General features: G+C 41.1%; 2 protein-coding genes across 3 annotated transcripts; one reads left to right on the top strand and one right to left on the bottom strand.

Annotated features, from left to right (window-relative positions):
- Positions 1 to 833: 833 nt before the first annotated feature.
- LOC107209543 (CDC42 small effector protein 2-B-like) lies at positions 834 to 10854 on the bottom strand. Of its 2 annotated transcripts, none has more exons than XM_015639411.3 (4): positions 10001 to 10854; positions 8357 to 8566; positions 7836 to 7937; positions 834 to 7309 (listed from the first exon to the last, which is right to left on the bottom strand). In XM_015639411.3, the coding sequence occupies exons 2-4, from the start codon at positions 8408 to 8410 to the stop codon at positions 7235 to 7237; spliced, it is 231 nt and encodes a 76-aa protein (XP_015494897.1). In that variant the 5' UTR covers positions 8411 to 8566; positions 10001 to 10854; the 3' UTR covers positions 834 to 7234. The 2 variants fall into 2 exon arrangements, with proteins under 2 accessions (XP_015494897.1, XP_015494896.1); XM_015639410.3 differs by having other exon boundaries at positions 9949 to 10853.
- Positions 10855 to 12944: 2090 nt separating this feature from the next.
- LOC107209456 (nicotinamide riboside kinase 2-like) lies at positions 12945 to 15873 on the top strand. The gene is made up of 8 exons (XM_015639229.2): positions 12945 to 13231; positions 13381 to 13471; positions 13846 to 13891; positions 14032 to 14218; positions 14457 to 14528; positions 15168 to 15274; positions 15477 to 15568; positions 15679 to 15873. The coding sequence occupies exons 1-8, from the start codon at positions 13206 to 13208 to the stop codon at positions 15682 to 15684; spliced, it is 627 nt and encodes a 208-aa protein (XP_015494715.1). The 5' UTR covers positions 12945 to 13205; the 3' UTR covers positions 15685 to 15873.
- The last annotated feature ends 186 nt before the right edge of the window (positions 15874 to 16059 follow it).

Genomic DNA, 16059 nt, shown 5'->3' with positions numbered 1-16059 from the left:
AAAATATTAAAAGGGCTGTGATGCATCAGACGTAAGAACCAGCAAGGATTTCCAGGAAGGACATGGGCTGAAACAGCTCTGTGATTTACCATTAAAGGAAGCTGTGCAACATCCCTTTTTTCGCTGGAGGTTTTCTAGCGCTGGTTCCGCGATCCGCCCCCTGCCCCTTCCCGGGGCTGCCGAAGAGCCAGCGTGCACAGGGGAGAGGAAGGGGTGAAGAAAGATTGTAGTAGTAGGTAGAAGGTAGTTCCTTCCTAGGCAGGCAGATATGGAAGGGTGGCTATCAGCATTAGGTATTTTACAGAAACATTGCATAATTTTTTGAGGACTAAGATTGCAAAAGCAACTGGACTCTGCTTATCAAATAGTTATGTCACACAAGAATCAGGATGGAGGGGATTTGGGATTCGTTGATCAATACACAAGCTTCAAAGGGATTAAAGGATTTTAACATGTATTCATTTCTAAGAGCTAAGAAAGAACACTGACCCAAATGCTGCACATATCTCTAAGAAAATTAGTAGGCAGTAGAATAATAGGACAGAATAAATCAGGTGATGAGGAAAAGGAAATAGCTTAAACAAAAAAAATTTTACTCTGTCCTATAAATTCTTTCAGTGCCTCATATTTTCACAGCTTTTTGGCTGGAGTCTGGAACAAAACAACAAAATAACACTGTGAAACCTCTTGATTAAATGGGTACAGGAAACATTGTTGCTGAAACCTCCTGTCTCTGTGAGACAGGCACACATGCTGGTTACAGGGGCAAGTGCAACAGCCCCAGGGGACATGTGTGTCCTGGCAAGAGACTGATCCAAAACATACAAAGGACAGCATTTAAGAATTATTTATTAATGCAAGCACATGTTTAGCAACTTTTCCCCATGTACCAACAGTATTATCTGAACACCTGTAAATATTGATTTCTACAAGGAATAGATACCCTAGTATATGAATATTTTTAATATTATGAATATTATGCAGCAGAGAGAATAACTAATTTAAATGCATTTTCAAGGTAATGTTTAAACTAGTTGAAAGAAACTAGTGAAAGCCTTACTCATACACCATTATGCAGCAAGGCCCCATTAGCATACATTAATGAAGCACTGTAAACCTTACTTTTGAATTACGTTGTTAAACTTGTGATACACCCTCAAAGGCATTGAGTGAGGTTTTAATATTTCCTGGTGGTAGACATTGCAAGGGTAAATGTGGGTAAACTGCATTTAAAAGGGTATTTCTTTCACCATTAATCTGCAGCTTCAGCTCTTGTGGAGTCCTGACCTTCAAACTTCCATATATTAGACCAATTTTTTAAAAATAGATTTCTGGCTAGAATATATGCCATTGTTTTGTCAGATCTATGAATCCTTAATAACACACAGGTCACTAATTACTATTATTAGGGACAGTCTTCATTCACCTTTAGACTCAGGTAAGTTATGTAAAATGCATACCTATTTCTTAAGCACCAGCCAGATCAGATGCATGTAAATAAACTATTATATATAAAATAAAAAGAATCCTGTAACACTTTTTCTAGCTCTTTGATGAAGAAATATGAAATTAATTAGTCATCCACTTGTACAGGCCAAAGTCAGCTTTAAAAGTACATTAAATTCTCTCCCAGTGATTTAAATGTAGATTTTAAGTCCATTTTAAAAAATTTCAGTAAGTCAGAATAATCATACTAATTTTAGTTTAAAAGAATGCCTTATTTCCTTACACATTACTTGAGATGAAGGTCTAAATATATACATATATATTAAAACATACATATTAAAACAGTGAAAGACATAATTCAACTTTTTTTTTTGCCTCTGAATAAGGATGGGCCCTTAGTAATAATAACCTTGGTTTTGTTCAGTTTGGATTCATATGCAAATATCAGAGGAAACTTAAAATTTGTTAGAATATTCTTCCCATTTACATTGTTTTAATAACAACAAAAAATTTAAAAGGTTCACTGAATAAAGTAATTTCAACACAGTTTTGTGGCCTTGGTTTCATGAGTAATTAATTGTACAGGTCTCAACAGACATCTCAAAGCTGTTGTTCTTGTCCAGCCATTACTACTGTCTCATATGAAAACCAGGTTAAGAGAACTTCCATTTAAACTAAAGGTTTGGATAACATTTCAGGATATTGGTCATGTTAATGGGATACACATAAACAGGACATACGGAACAAGTGAGAGCCACAAGGTGTTCAGTAGCCATACTGCAACACTTGATAAGCTGGGTTTAGGCAGTGCAGAGACCACAGCAGCCCGTGCCATGGGTGTCCTGTACACCTCATTCTCCCTGAAAGGGCACAGGTTTTAGTTATGAGCTTCTCCCTCTCTTAAGTTCCCAGGTGAAGACGGGAGCTGTAGTTCAGTATCAAGCATCTCAAGCTGAGAGCTTTTTTGGCTCCAGAACACATACTAGTAACATCCCTGTCTACTCAAATTGCTTCACTATTTTGTTTCATCTTTCCATTCTCTACATAACAGCAGGAGAAAAAGCTAAATGGAAATCCAGAATAGCCAAGGTGACCTGGCATCTCAGTCTGCAGAGTCCAACAAACTGTCACCCAGACTTCCTTAGGCACAAGGAGCTCTTCATGGCCTTTCACTCCAACCTGTTCATATCCTCCCAATACCTGGAATCTGAATATCAGATGGATCTAGTTAATTTCCCAGAAGTTTTGGCAGTGCAGTGGACCAAAGGCAGGTACCCTTTTACTATTGCTATTTTGTATTAATGCTAGTTTTTATTTGGTTTGTGTTCCAGTGGGTTGCAGCAAGCCTTGGCATTTAGAACGCTTGCAACCTCACATGTAGCAGAAAGAAAAAGAGAAAAAGCCCTCTTGTCTTTCAAACATAAATGTGACATCAGTCTGCAACTGCTGAAACCAGAGCTACCTTTGTGGGTGGCTCTGTATTTTCTGAAAACAGCTTTGTAAGCCACTGCAGGAAGAGGATACTACCATTCATTAAAGTTATATTGGCAATCTGTGTCTCAAAGTCCCAGCTTAGTCATGCATTTAAGTGCCTAATTTCCTCCATATACCAATTATGCACATATTATGGATATTTTCCGACTGATATCAAAGCTGTCTTGTGCATTGCAGATAAGAAACGTCAACATGAGCATGTTCTGCTCCCTGCTCCTTCCTCATTAATGTGCACCACATTGCCTCTCTGTGGCGAAATCTCCCTCACTTCCATACCTCATTTTTTCTGTAGTTCCTGATCAGCCTATTAGCTCTTCAACACCTTCCCTGCAGTAGGAAAAGTTAAGCAATAACAAGGGGACTTTATGCTTTCACATAGCAAAGTATAAAACTGGCTCAGAACTGTGTGTGATGAAAAGTTTAAGTAACTCCACAGCTCCAATAGGCCAGTTCTTAGAGAGGACCTATTCTGTACAGGATGAGAAACCTTTTAGATATACACTGTAGCCACATTAATATTATCAGGAAAATTACTGGTGTAAGTATCTTGGGCCTTCTGTGTCAGACAAATCACTGTGTGTGAAGGAAGGATAGTTTATCTGCAGAAGTCCAGGCACCAACCACTTACAGCATCTCTTTAGGCACTCAGAACTTCACCTTTACAGGTAAAACTTTGAATTTCAAACATTAACCACAAAGTACCTGCAAGCCTTACAGGAACCCACTCACCAGAGAATATCTTAGCACCACTGTAAAAAAGCAGTGTTTTCTTCCTGTAGTTCCACAGTGATTATGAAAAGCAGACAAGATAGTTCTTATCTTCAGCTGTTGGCTTTTCAGGGCAGTGTCACAGTGCTGATAGCACAGTAAATCCAAACATAGTCAGGAGCATTCATTTAATCATCTTTTACTGACAGATTGGAGTTTATTTTTCCAGTGATACCATATTTAGTAACATATAATGAATTTCATGAGCATGGAATTTAACACTGTTGAATTGTGCTTATTCTTGCTGGCAAAGCAAGATAAAGGGTATTTATTAATCTCTTAACATTTTTTGTCTATACACAGTGGAAGCTACAGCAGCACCTGGTAGTCCAATATGGCAAGAGCATACAAAGGAACAGTACCATGTGTGTGGGCTGCAAGTTATCATATCACAGGCTAACTTGGCACATAGCATTGACACCCTATAATTGGTATAAAGCTGCTCTGCAGGAGATAAAAAGACATATTAAGTTGTGAAAAAGACAAATACCTTTTCTATATATTGACCACAAGTGTATGCAGTATTATGGGACAGTCAGTAAAGCCTAGCAGGAACATCAGGGGATAAGATAGCCAGAACTGAAAATACCTCCCTATCCCACTTCTTTTTTTTTTTTTTCCCCAAGGAAGCAAACATGCCAAGACTCTGCCAGACTACATAAAAAACAGTTGATCCTGCTCTGCTTGCAAGTTATTTTACTTCTGACTAAAGAAAGGAACCATAAAATGGCATCAAGCCAGAGCGGTAATGTTTCTTGATTGTCTTGATGTAAGGGTTTCACAGCCTACAACATGGATCAAAAAGTTTGATCAATTGGTATCATTTCTGTATTTTATTTCAATCAAGCGCCAAAAACCACCAAACCTCACAATGGAGTAAGAGCTTGCATAGAACAGAGAAGACTTGATGTAAAACTGTGCTCTCTAGTGGAGAAATTTCATTCTATGCAATAAAAGTTGAAGCCATGCTGATCCATTTACTTATCCAACAGGTTTTCAGTGCAGAGAAAATATCAGGATTTTCCACAATATGAAAAGGGTGAAAATTCCCAGTTCAACGCATTTATTATAACTAAAATAGGTTCACACTGAGTTATATGACAGATTAGAGGTACATAAGGTTTCTAAATATAGAACAAAAAATATCTAAGCCCTAAAACGTGTTTATGTTTGTTAGATTTTTAAAAGTAATTACACTTCTAATGTAATAGCAAAACATTTCTTTTTAATGATCTTGCACTTTATTATGGTCTTACATAATACTATATAGTCTGATGAAAATAAGTTAGTTTCACACCAGATAATGCTACTCAGTTTACATGATCAAAACTAGGATTTTTCTCTAAATAAGTGTTTAACAACAAATTTTCTGTTCATTTATCTTTAGAGAGAAGAACTGAAATATTCACCAATTCCTTTATTTCTAGTTATACCACTAATTTTTAATCTACTGAATGGGTCTCTAAGAAACCCTAACTTTTCTTCAATGTGTTTTCTTACAGTGTTAACAAAACACAGCCCATTTTCTCCATGACAACTGCCCTATCACCTTTTTTTCTGGGCAGGTACAGATGACTGAATGCATTAGCCCCATATAAAAGCAGATGAATTAGAATCTATTCTTTCGAACACCTTGGCCACTTTTTGCTTTCTCAACACTATATAGGATCTAGCTTTTTTAAACTCTGTATTTTAACTAGGTTGTTAGAGTATATCTGAAGTTAGAAGACAGAAATGTAAAAGACTTGCAAAAGCTAAATGTACAGTTAATTATGCTAATTTTAAAATATATTAAAATTTGGTGTGCATTCTAATTGAAGAGTAAGGATCTAGCAAGACATGGATATTAGGTTTCTCTTATGTGGTTTCAGAATGTTATGATCAGCTGTTGACCGTTACAGAAAGCAATAATCCCTTTTTGGACCTAAAAGATAAAACATGGGGGAGGGGAAAAGCTGTTTTTTAAAACATATACAGAAACACAGAGCTACCATTCATGTTTTAAGTTCCCTAGTATATTCAGAAAAGGCAGCCTAGTAATATTCAGCAAAGCCATCAGCCTAGATTTAAGAAGTATGACAACTACAAACAGAATCATACAAGTTAAAAGATTTTCCAGCTATAAATTTTTTTAAATGGAAAAATATTTGTAACTGATCTTTTGCCTAGAGCAAGGACAGTTTGCTGACTTCCAGCATAACTTGTGCTGATATGGCAGCACTTTAAACACTTGTAATTAGTTAATCCCAAGAGAGCAAGCAGATTTCCTGTTTCTGCAGTGGTAGTCATACAGAATTTTGAGCTGGGGAACAATTGTCAGTGATTGGGTAAGAGAAAAACCTAGTTCTGCTTCAGCAGTTTTGTCACATCACTTAATAGAAAGATGAATAAGAACTAAGTAATAAACTGTAGTTTGAGCATGTCTAAGTATTTATGTCTGTTTATTTAAATATTTATGAAGTGCTGGAACTCTGCAAAATGCTGTTTCCATTTAATACTCTCCTGCAACTTTTCACAATATTCCTTAAATGCGTGTCCTTCACATGGCTGTATCACTTACACCACATGCAAGAAAAGATTAATTTCATATAAAACAGACAGTCTTTAAATTAAGGAGCCAGAAGGACAAGCAAGATATCCCTTGAAGTCCTGTGTGGCTAACGTTATAGAAAGGTAACAAAGGAGAAATCTTAAATATGTTTCGTTTAAAATTCAATGGTAGTCATGCAAAACTAACACACAGTTGTGAGCATATTGTAGCACCACTAGAAGTTAACTGGTAGGAACAATTAGCTGTGTTGCAGTAATATCTGCCAGTCACAGCAGTGTGTGTGCACGGATGGGAGGCAGCCCAGTCGCTGAGGGGCACATGTCTTGTTCTCAGCCTCATTTGAGAGTCAAAACGTTTGCAAAAGCTACATTTTTAGATACAGAAGTGTTATCTTGGCAAGGCAGAAGTTTCACCATGTTTTGCAGACTCAGCTCACTATTCTACATTAGAGTTCATTCACTATCAAAAAGCATTAAAAAAATACCAAAAATTTATGCATTAGGTTGTAAAGCATCTAAAAAACAGGTCCAAAGTTATCTGGCAACTACAAGGTCATACTTAGCAAGTCAGTTTAGCCCATGTAAGAAGTGAAATCATGTGATATCTTCCAATTAAATCTCCTCTGCATTTCCTGCAAGGAGAAAAAGACAGATGCCAAAATCCCAGGCAATTCATACTGACTTGCAATCCCATTTTATATGACAGTTTTGAGAGGCTTTTGGGGCAGAGCTAGGAAGTCATCCACAGTGACAAATTACAGTTGCTACTACAACACTATCATGACTGACCATTTTAAGGACAATTTACAATAACTCCTTCAGAAGACATTGTGCAAAGAACACCAAAGTACTGTACTGACCTACTTTTAATTTAGGTACTCTCCCTACTCCATGATAACAAGGTTTTAGAGAATATGAAAACACAGTCCAGGGGATCCTCACAAGACAGAGCAGATTTCAGCCTTCTCTCAGTTTCCTATATTTCAACAGTTGCAGAAGTGCCATTTGTGTAGCCACCTTTAGACTTCATGTGGTCCTGAATTGACACAGCCTAGGGAAAAAAGCTTATTAGAATACGCAACTTACAAATTCTGGTTGCCAGAGCAATTATTAAAGGCATCAATTTGAAAGAGTAGATGGGCCATATGTTTACAGTGCTGAGTCCCAACTATAATAAGGAGAAATAATAACAAAATCCAGGACTGTTAAATACAATTTTAAGTCAGTGTTTGAGACGCATTTTGCTATACAAAATCCACTTATTCTTACATCCCTCAACCTGGCCCAGCTTTGACTTCAGGGTGATTTAGTTCTAGTATCAAGTGCATCCATAGAATCTATATCCAAAAGGTTCTCATCATGTGTAAAGATACTGAGGAAATGAGCACTTCCTGCTCAGTGTATCTCCCACAGTATCTCATACTTACAAACCAAAAGACAATTCTGTTCTGATGCTACTCTATTGATTAAAAAAAGCCCAACCTTCAAGGTTTTTCTCTCTCTTACAATTATCTAGTATTTTATTAGCTACCTCTCTCTGCAGGGAGATGTGTGTTTTCCCAGAGGTGCACACTTACTGAGGAATAGTCGCTACTCATGTCTCTGGCCCCAACATGCGCGGTGTGTACAAAGTTCATTGGCTCTCCTATCATATTCTGGTCCAGCCTCCGACGCCTCTTCTGTGAGGAAAAAAGATATCTTAGGTCTCTATTCAGAAAACATCAGCAGCTTTCAGCCAGAAACAAGTGGACAAGATAAAAATAGATAGCCAGGACTGACCCTAATGACACCTCATGGCAATCAGGCTGAAGTTTCAGACCGTTCGCAGTAAGACACAACGAAAGTCACTTTCATTACTGCTAATTGAACTCTAGCAAAAGCTTTATTTACTGTTGGAAAGTCAGGGCCTGAGAACTACAAATTATACTGTCTAAGTTTCTGGCAAAGAACACACAGTTCAAACATAGCTTAACAGGAATGGTTTTAGCTTTTGCATTTCTTTGCCCAAACTAATCAAACCAACAAGATAATGTTTCCTGTGTAACTGGAAAAAAAAATTGAAAATCTGATAAAGGGTGGCAGCTATGCATCTACCTACCGGTGGGGGCTGTTCACCATTGCACCAATTAAAACAAACCAGGAACTCAGTCATTATATTTCTCAGTAGGTAATAAGGTCTTGTTAAATACAATTCTCTGGGAGTTCGAGCAGTTCAAGGATCAAGATGCAGTTCCTAGAGTGAGCTTAGAAAGGAATTGCTTGTGCAGGTTCACTGGTAGATTTCACAAAATGCATCTGATAAGTATACCTGCAAAGAGATGAATATTTAAATTTATATTAAAATATATCAAAGTTTTGTAACAGTTATTGAGAAATAGGCAGTTCCTAAGACTAAACCAAGATTGTTACATTCTTAAACATAACTGCAGAGGAGAGAAGCATTAATTTAAAATTACTATGTTCAAGTCAAAAAACAGGGTTAAGAATTCTGTGTATTTACTCACAGGGAGTATAGGAAGTTCTTTATAGAAATGTAATAAAAACAATGATAGAATTAAGTCAAGCCTTGTTTAACAATCTGTGATCGTATTGTAGGCAAAGCTAACCAATACTTATGTTTTATTTACTCTTTTTTAAAAAAACAGCTTTGAACATATTGACCTGTTAACATTTACAAACCAAGGCCTTACGTATGATACAGTTACTCTACTTAGATAGGGAAAAGCTCAAGGCAAAGAGCCTTCTACAACTCCAAATAGCCCTTAAAAGAGAAAAGAATAGCCTTGCATACCAGCAAAGGAAACCATTCATCAGAGCCTAGAGCTTCCCAGAATGTATAAAAATATTAACCTAGAAATCCTGACCTGGAGACACAACCAGGAAAATCATGAAGTACAGTGAAGGCAGGAGACAGCCCAAATCCAGTAGTTACTGATTTTTTTTTTATATTTTTTTTTTTAAATGTGTCTTCCTTTAAAGCAATCCTTGGGTTATACAATAGCCTTTGATATCAACTTTTTCATACCCCAGATCATTAAAACAATATCACAACATGTCAATTTAAATAAAGTTTTGTTATTTTTTTAAAGCTTACAGATTAACAGAAGTTAAACAGTATAGTTTAATCAATTCAGTCTTTCTGAGCCTCCACTAAAGCTTTCACAACCAACCAGCATGAGTTTCCCCCTTCATAGGCATTTCTTATGTAGTTCCACAATTGTGTAATTAGCACATCTATTTCTTTCACCTTTGTGGTTTTCTAACATGTCTCACTTCAAGCAGATTTCTTAAACTTCTGTGATTTATCTTTCAAAGCATTTCTTATGTCTGCTCCTTTGTTTTAAGTAGTCTATAGGATAAATTTCTGCAGAATATCTTGTATTATTCCAGTTTGTCCTAGGTGGTTTTAATACAACTCATTATCTGCCTCATTTTTCATCTCGTCCTCTCACAATGGTCTTCACCACCGGAAGGGACAGTGGTCCACACAACCATAGAAACATGCAGAAGTCAAAGCTTTTACCAGCACTTCACATTAGTCGCAGATTTTTTGGTTTTGTTGCATGCTAATGGGACCACATCAAAGCTAAGATTTTCCTAAGTGTGTCACCGCGCAGAGATCACCTATTTGCAAATGAGACTGCCTGATACGACACCATGCCCATCCCAAAGCAACAGCTGAACTCCTACCGTCCTCCTGCGGTACCCCCATGTGTCCATGTCCCTCCGTGGGGCTCCGTACCTCGGCGCTGCCTGCCGCTCCCGGAGAGTCCTGACAGGATGGTGCGTCCTCATTCGAGCGCTGGCACACACCCAGCTCCCGACTTGGCAGCTTCAGCACATTTACAGTTCATATTCCTGGGTTATAATTAGTCCTGTTGGCTAAGCAAGAACGCTCCGCTGCGCTCCCATGCCCTGCGGCGGCTCCACCGCTCCGGGAGGTGCTGCACAAGTCTCTTGAGCACTTCACGCGTCCCTACAGGTGTCAGAAACGCAAAGCGGAGACCAAAAATAGAGCCTTGGTTTGGCGTCAGATTTGTGCAGCCGTGCAGTTTTCTCAGCACTCCCCATGCAGCCTGTGGCTCACTTCCACCCCTGCGGCAGCTCTGCAGGTGTCCTGCTGGCACACAGCGTGCTGAGCGCCTTCCTGTTGTCTTTTACATCAGAACGCTTCTTTTCCTCTGCATGACTCAGAGAATCATCCCCCAGGACAGGAATGTTTGTGCCAGGGCATGGGACACCACCTTACTCCCAGAGACTCAAGATTTCCACTCTAACTAGAAGAATTTTAAAAACATCTTAATGTTTTCAGGCTCGCCCAAGACAAGTAAAAGCCAACAAGAATCCCCGAACCAAGGAGAAAACAACATTTTGTCACAGTTGGCACGCAGAGCAGAACGGGACAATATCCTGTTGTTCTTTCTCTCTGTTTTTCACCATGGCAGCAGTATCATCGAGGCGAGGAGACAAAGGGCCTGGGAATGGCTAGCACGCGCAGACACGGGTGCTGGATGTGCTGGCAGGATGCACAGCCCTGCTGGAGCCTGGGACCTTAAAGCACCCCAGAGCTTTGGGAATGTTGAGATAAACTTCACTGAGTGTAACAATCAATTTCTTCTACCACTGCTGTGTATTAAAAAGTATTCAAAGTCTTCTTGTATTTTACTTACAAAATATAAATGGAAAATATTGGCCTGAACAATATCAAAAGAACCAAAAACCTGAATCTTTGTATAGAGAAGGGAGACACATGGTCATGTTGATAACTAACATCACTAAACACATTTATTCTTCCCAACTGGCCCTTAGACTCAAGGTTAGATCATGTAAAACCCTTGCCTTGAACTCTTAGTGCAGGACAATGAGGGTATGGTTAGTGTATATTGTCACAGGCTGCCATCCTCCTGCCATCATTCAGCATTAAACTGGGATTACTGCTGGGCCCACTTGTCATTTTCATTCCAGCTCTGTCGATAGTAAGTTGGTGCAAGGAGCAGTGTATTTTAACCTAAATGCCTTTCTAAAAACCACCATGCTTCTAATTTGTTCATTTGACATCAACATCACATTAAAATACTCAAATGGTTATAGGTTTACATATTTACATTTTGAATGACAAGGTGTGGCAAAAGACAGCAAAATTTGTATTAGTTTTAAGCATGAAACTTGAAGAGTGCATCTTGCTTGGTAAAAAGGTGAAGAGTACAAAACAATTATTAAGTCTTTGGAAGAACCTTGGGGCCAAACACATAAAATCTTCTGTAGAGTGAGCTTAGCTGCTTGGATGTAGCACCCTGATTTTACCAATGTGTGTACAGATTACAAGGATGCATTCCTCAAACTATATAGTAATGCTACTATGTATCATAAATGTATATCTTGGTCTACCATCCTGGAGCTTCACAGAAAGCTGAGAATAAGGTTTTACCTGATCCCTTCAATAATCTAGGTGAGTAGGATTTTTAACCTAAGAAATTGGGGTGTACTCTATGAGGATATCCTTCTTTCCAAAGCTATGTAGACATAAATATTTGAAAAATAACTCTTCAAAACCCAACAAAAACAAAACTAAAACAAACAACCATAAAACTCCCTCATACATAAAAGCCCCCCAAACCACAAAGGCAGCTCCTGTGTTTCAAATTGAAAATGAGCTAAATTACCTTAATCTTGAAAATAAAAATTTATTTTCAACTAAGTATCTGTTCCATTTCAAATAAGAAAAGCCAAAAGGCCAAATTATGTGTTTGGAAGTTAAAAGCAACTGCAAAAGAAATCAACTGAGGTTGCCTTGCAGTTTTACCAGAAAAAAACCACTAAAAATCACGAAAAGCAAGCAAATGTTTGGCAACACACCCACCACGGATAATGTAAACATGTTGAATGGATTAAGTGGCTTGTAAATGATGAAATTGAAAGTTACTAAAAAAAAGCCATGATCATAAATTTCCCTTCTTTACAGAAGGGAAAAAAGCCTTAACAAGAAAAGGTAGAGTTCCTTAGGCAACATCTGAGGAGCAAACATGACGGCCAGGGAAAAGCTTATGAAGAAAGCAGGAAAAGCAGGAATTGGCCCCATTTAGAGAAGGCTACAGAAGAGATTCCCTCCGTGTCGATGTCGCGGTCAGTATTCTGGGGCCTCCCCCGAGGCTGCGGCCCGGCCCGAGGACACGCCGTGACCTTGACCGCAGCGATGCTCGCGGGGCAGCCGCGCTGCGCCCGGGACAACGGCAGGGGGCGCCCCGCGCGGCCCCCGCGCTCGCTGCCTTCCCGCCCCGCCGCTCTCTCAGGAGCTTCGCGCGCCCTCACGGGGAGCCACGGCCGGTCCTGGCCCCAGCGTAGCTCCTCACTGTAAAACCGGGCCGGTGTCCGGAGCGGGGCCCGGCCGAACCGCCCGAGTGCCCGACACTGCCGCAGCTCCGCCCTCGCGGGAGGGGAGCGTGCGGCCCTGCGCTGCACCGGCAGAGCCAGCAGGGGGCGCCATGCCGTTACCTTTTGGCCTCCACCCGTCCCCGGCGCGGAGGCCGTCGAGCGCCTTCTAGCGGCCGCTCTGTAACACGGTCGGGCGTGAGTGAGCGCTCCCCAGCCAATCGCCGCGAGCCGTTCGCGTCACGCCGCTTCCTATTGGCTGTGCGGAGGAGGCTGCCGCCCAATGGGCGCGGCGGGGCGCGAGGGGAAGGCGCGCGCGCGCGGGCACCGCCCCCCTTTGCGGAGCGCGCGGCGCGGCGCGGACCGGCCCTGCTGCTGCTCTGAGCGACCATGGCGCTGCCCAGCAGTTGACGTTTGGCTTCTCCCCTCTCCACCTTCTCCTCTTTCTCCGGCCCCTTCCTTCTCCCTGCCCGGGTCCCGGCTCAGGCACGTAGACGGCCGGTACCGGAGACACCGGGTCCCCCCCGCCCCTCAGAAACAGGCAGTAGGAGTCGGGCCGGGCGGCCGCCGGACGCACCATGAACATCATCATCGGCATCGGCGGGTGAGAGCCGGGACCGGGCGTGGAAAGCGGCTCGGGCTGCGGGATGGGCACGGGTCTCTCACCCCGGCCCCTCCCGGTGCCGCAGTGGGGGTGGGGGGGTGGACGCGGCCCCCACGTGGCGCTTCCCGACGGCCGCGCTCTCGCCGCAGGGTCACCAACGGCGGCAAGACCACCCTGACCCGCCGGCTGATGCGGGCCCTGCCCAACTGCAGCGTGGTGCACCAGGATGACTTCTTCAAGGTGAGCGGCCCGCCGGCCCCTGCAGGCCGCGGGAGGGCGCGGGGTGACCCCCGCGAGCTTCCGCCCGCGCTGCTGGCGCGCTGCCCGCCCTGCGCCGCCCTGCCCGCGCTGCCTGGCGGGGCCGTGCGGCGGCCGGATAAGCCCGCGCGGTAGCGGGTCCCCAGGACTTTCCGCGGAGCGCTGTGCTCGTGTCCGTGGGAAGATAGAGGAGCAGGCGGGTTTATCTGCATGCAGAGGAACCTGGTGGAGGGTTAAGATTCCCCTTTGTAACTTCTGGGTTTGGCTCTTGAATCTTGCTTTGAAATGGGTATTGACCTTCTCAATAGCTGTCCTGACCAAGCAGGTTTGTTTTTTTTCTCTTGTTACTGTTTCAGCCCCAAGATGAAATAGAAGTTGAAGATGGGTTTAAACAGTATGATGGTAAGCCTTTGTTAGTGTTATCAAAGCATAACTTAAAAATTTAAGAGTATTTTGATTCTTTATGTGCACTGTTTTGTACTGACTGTATCACTAGATTATATTAAATTACTGCTTAATGATAGTTGTCTGTTTTATCTTAGTGATTAGTGCATTAGATATGGAAGCAATGATGAGTACCATAAATGCTTGGATTAAAAACCCAGTCAAGTTTGAACGTTCTCATGGGATCAACAACACACTGGATGCCCAGATCTTGGAAGATAAGGAGGGAGGAGATGAAACAATCCACATTCTTATTGTTGAAGGCTTCCTACTTTACACCTACAGGTAATCAATTGTGCCTTCATACATTTTGACTTTTACATTATTTTATGTAATGGGCAATCCTCCAAGGTAATAAAAAGATGTGTTCTAAACTAAGAGTTGGCATCTGACGTTGACTACTGCCAAGTTTAGGTGTCACAAGTCTAAAGGTCGCTGGAAGTACAGGAAATGGGTGTAGTTTTACTTTTTTGGATTTTGCTACTAATTAGTTGAGGTGTAACCAAACGGGTATCTCTTTCAGGCCACTGATTGATGTGTTCCACCATCGGTACTTTCTTTCCATTCCATACGAAGAGTGTAAAAGGAGGAGAAGGTAAGTTTGTCTGAGTTCTTTGCTAGCCCAATAACATTTTACTCCATTCAAGAGTTCGTTTTTTTTGAAGCTTTTAATGAGAAGCGATAAAGCAAATGTAGCTGCTAAATAGAAAACCATAGTTTCTTTCACCAAACTGACCTAAATCTTTGCCACCAAGCTATTGTGTCATATGTGTAATGCTCAGTTTCTGCACACACCTTTCACTAGGCTTTCTCTCATGATGGTTTTCCAATTATGCAGTTGCCAGGTCTCGAACTATCTGAGGTTTTACATTTGGCTGTATTGTTGCACACATACACTGTTCTTACTGTAAATGGAAACTTCAATTACATTTCAAGAGGAATAAGTAGACAGCTATTTTACCAAAGTTTTGCTAGATCTTTTAAGAATTTTAGATCAGGCTTGTCCCGGGAACTCCTTTTGCATTTTAAACACTTTGGACTTGCACATCAAATTTCAGTTTATTTGCATACCTTGATACTTGCAGCCCTTGCTAACTACTAACTTTCAATGAGCTCAGAAAACAGACTGGAGTCATTTGGCTTAGGCTAATGTGTAGGGAACACCAATGAATGATCTGTCATTTTCCTGAATTGTTATTTGACTACTTGTGAGTAACAGTGCCTTAATTTACAGTTCAAGGAATTACACTGTACCGGATCCACCTGGATTGTTTGATGGCCACGTTTGGCCTATGTATGTAAAGCACAGGAAGATAATGGAAGAACTTGGAGTTGATGTGGGTAAGTCTTTAATGATAAAAGCACTTTATGAGATTGCTTTTCAAACCTGTGCAATACATACTGGTTAGATGCATACTGGTTAGTTGAATGAAGCAAGTGGAGGTATTTTTCTGATACCAGCTAGCTGCATGCTTTTTAAATTAGGATCTGTCAAGCTTACAGAGACATTCTATTATAGCTCTCTCATTTTACTTTCTTTAAGTGCATTTGAATGGGACAAAATCAAAGGAGGAGCTGTTTAATGATGTGTACGGGCAGATCCAGAATAAGATTGAAGAATTACTTAACACCCAGGTATATGTTCATGCTTATAATTGCAATTCAAAGGCAAACCTTTTAAAACCTCTGTTGGAAAAGCATGAAGCTGTAAATTGAAATATGTTCACATCTGTCTTTCTGTTTAGAAATAAGCTGCTGCTGCTGATTCTTGAGTGAAGATGATTCCTGTTTGCTCCATGCTGCCTACCTGACTGCCTCTAAAGTTCCAGCTTCTGTGAAGACTCAACCCTCAAATTCAACTTTGTTCAACCTTTCCCTTGAAAACTGAGTTCTATATGGTCATAATTAAAAAGCACTTCCCCCTTGTCTGTGATCCTAAATTGTGCTTCTGTCTAATATGTGTTCTCAAGTGGCTCTTCATGATGGTCTTAGTGTAACAGGTTAAAACACTGTAGTGGAACTGATGCAAAGTGGCTCAACTATCCTAGAAGAGTGTGTGTGTGTGTATCCATATACACAGACACTGCTTTGACTTCTTTGCTTTCAAAACTCTGCATGCATTCTTA

Source organism: Parus major, chromosome 10 (genome assembly GCF_001522545.3).
Source record: "Parus major isolate Abel chromosome 10, Parus_major1.1, whole genome shotgun sequence".
Classification (NCBI taxonomy): domain Eukaryota; kingdom Metazoa; phylum Chordata; class Aves; order Passeriformes; family Paridae; genus Parus; species Parus major.
Note: the sequence above shows the minus strand (reverse complement) of the source record. Positions and strands in the feature narration are given on the sequence as shown.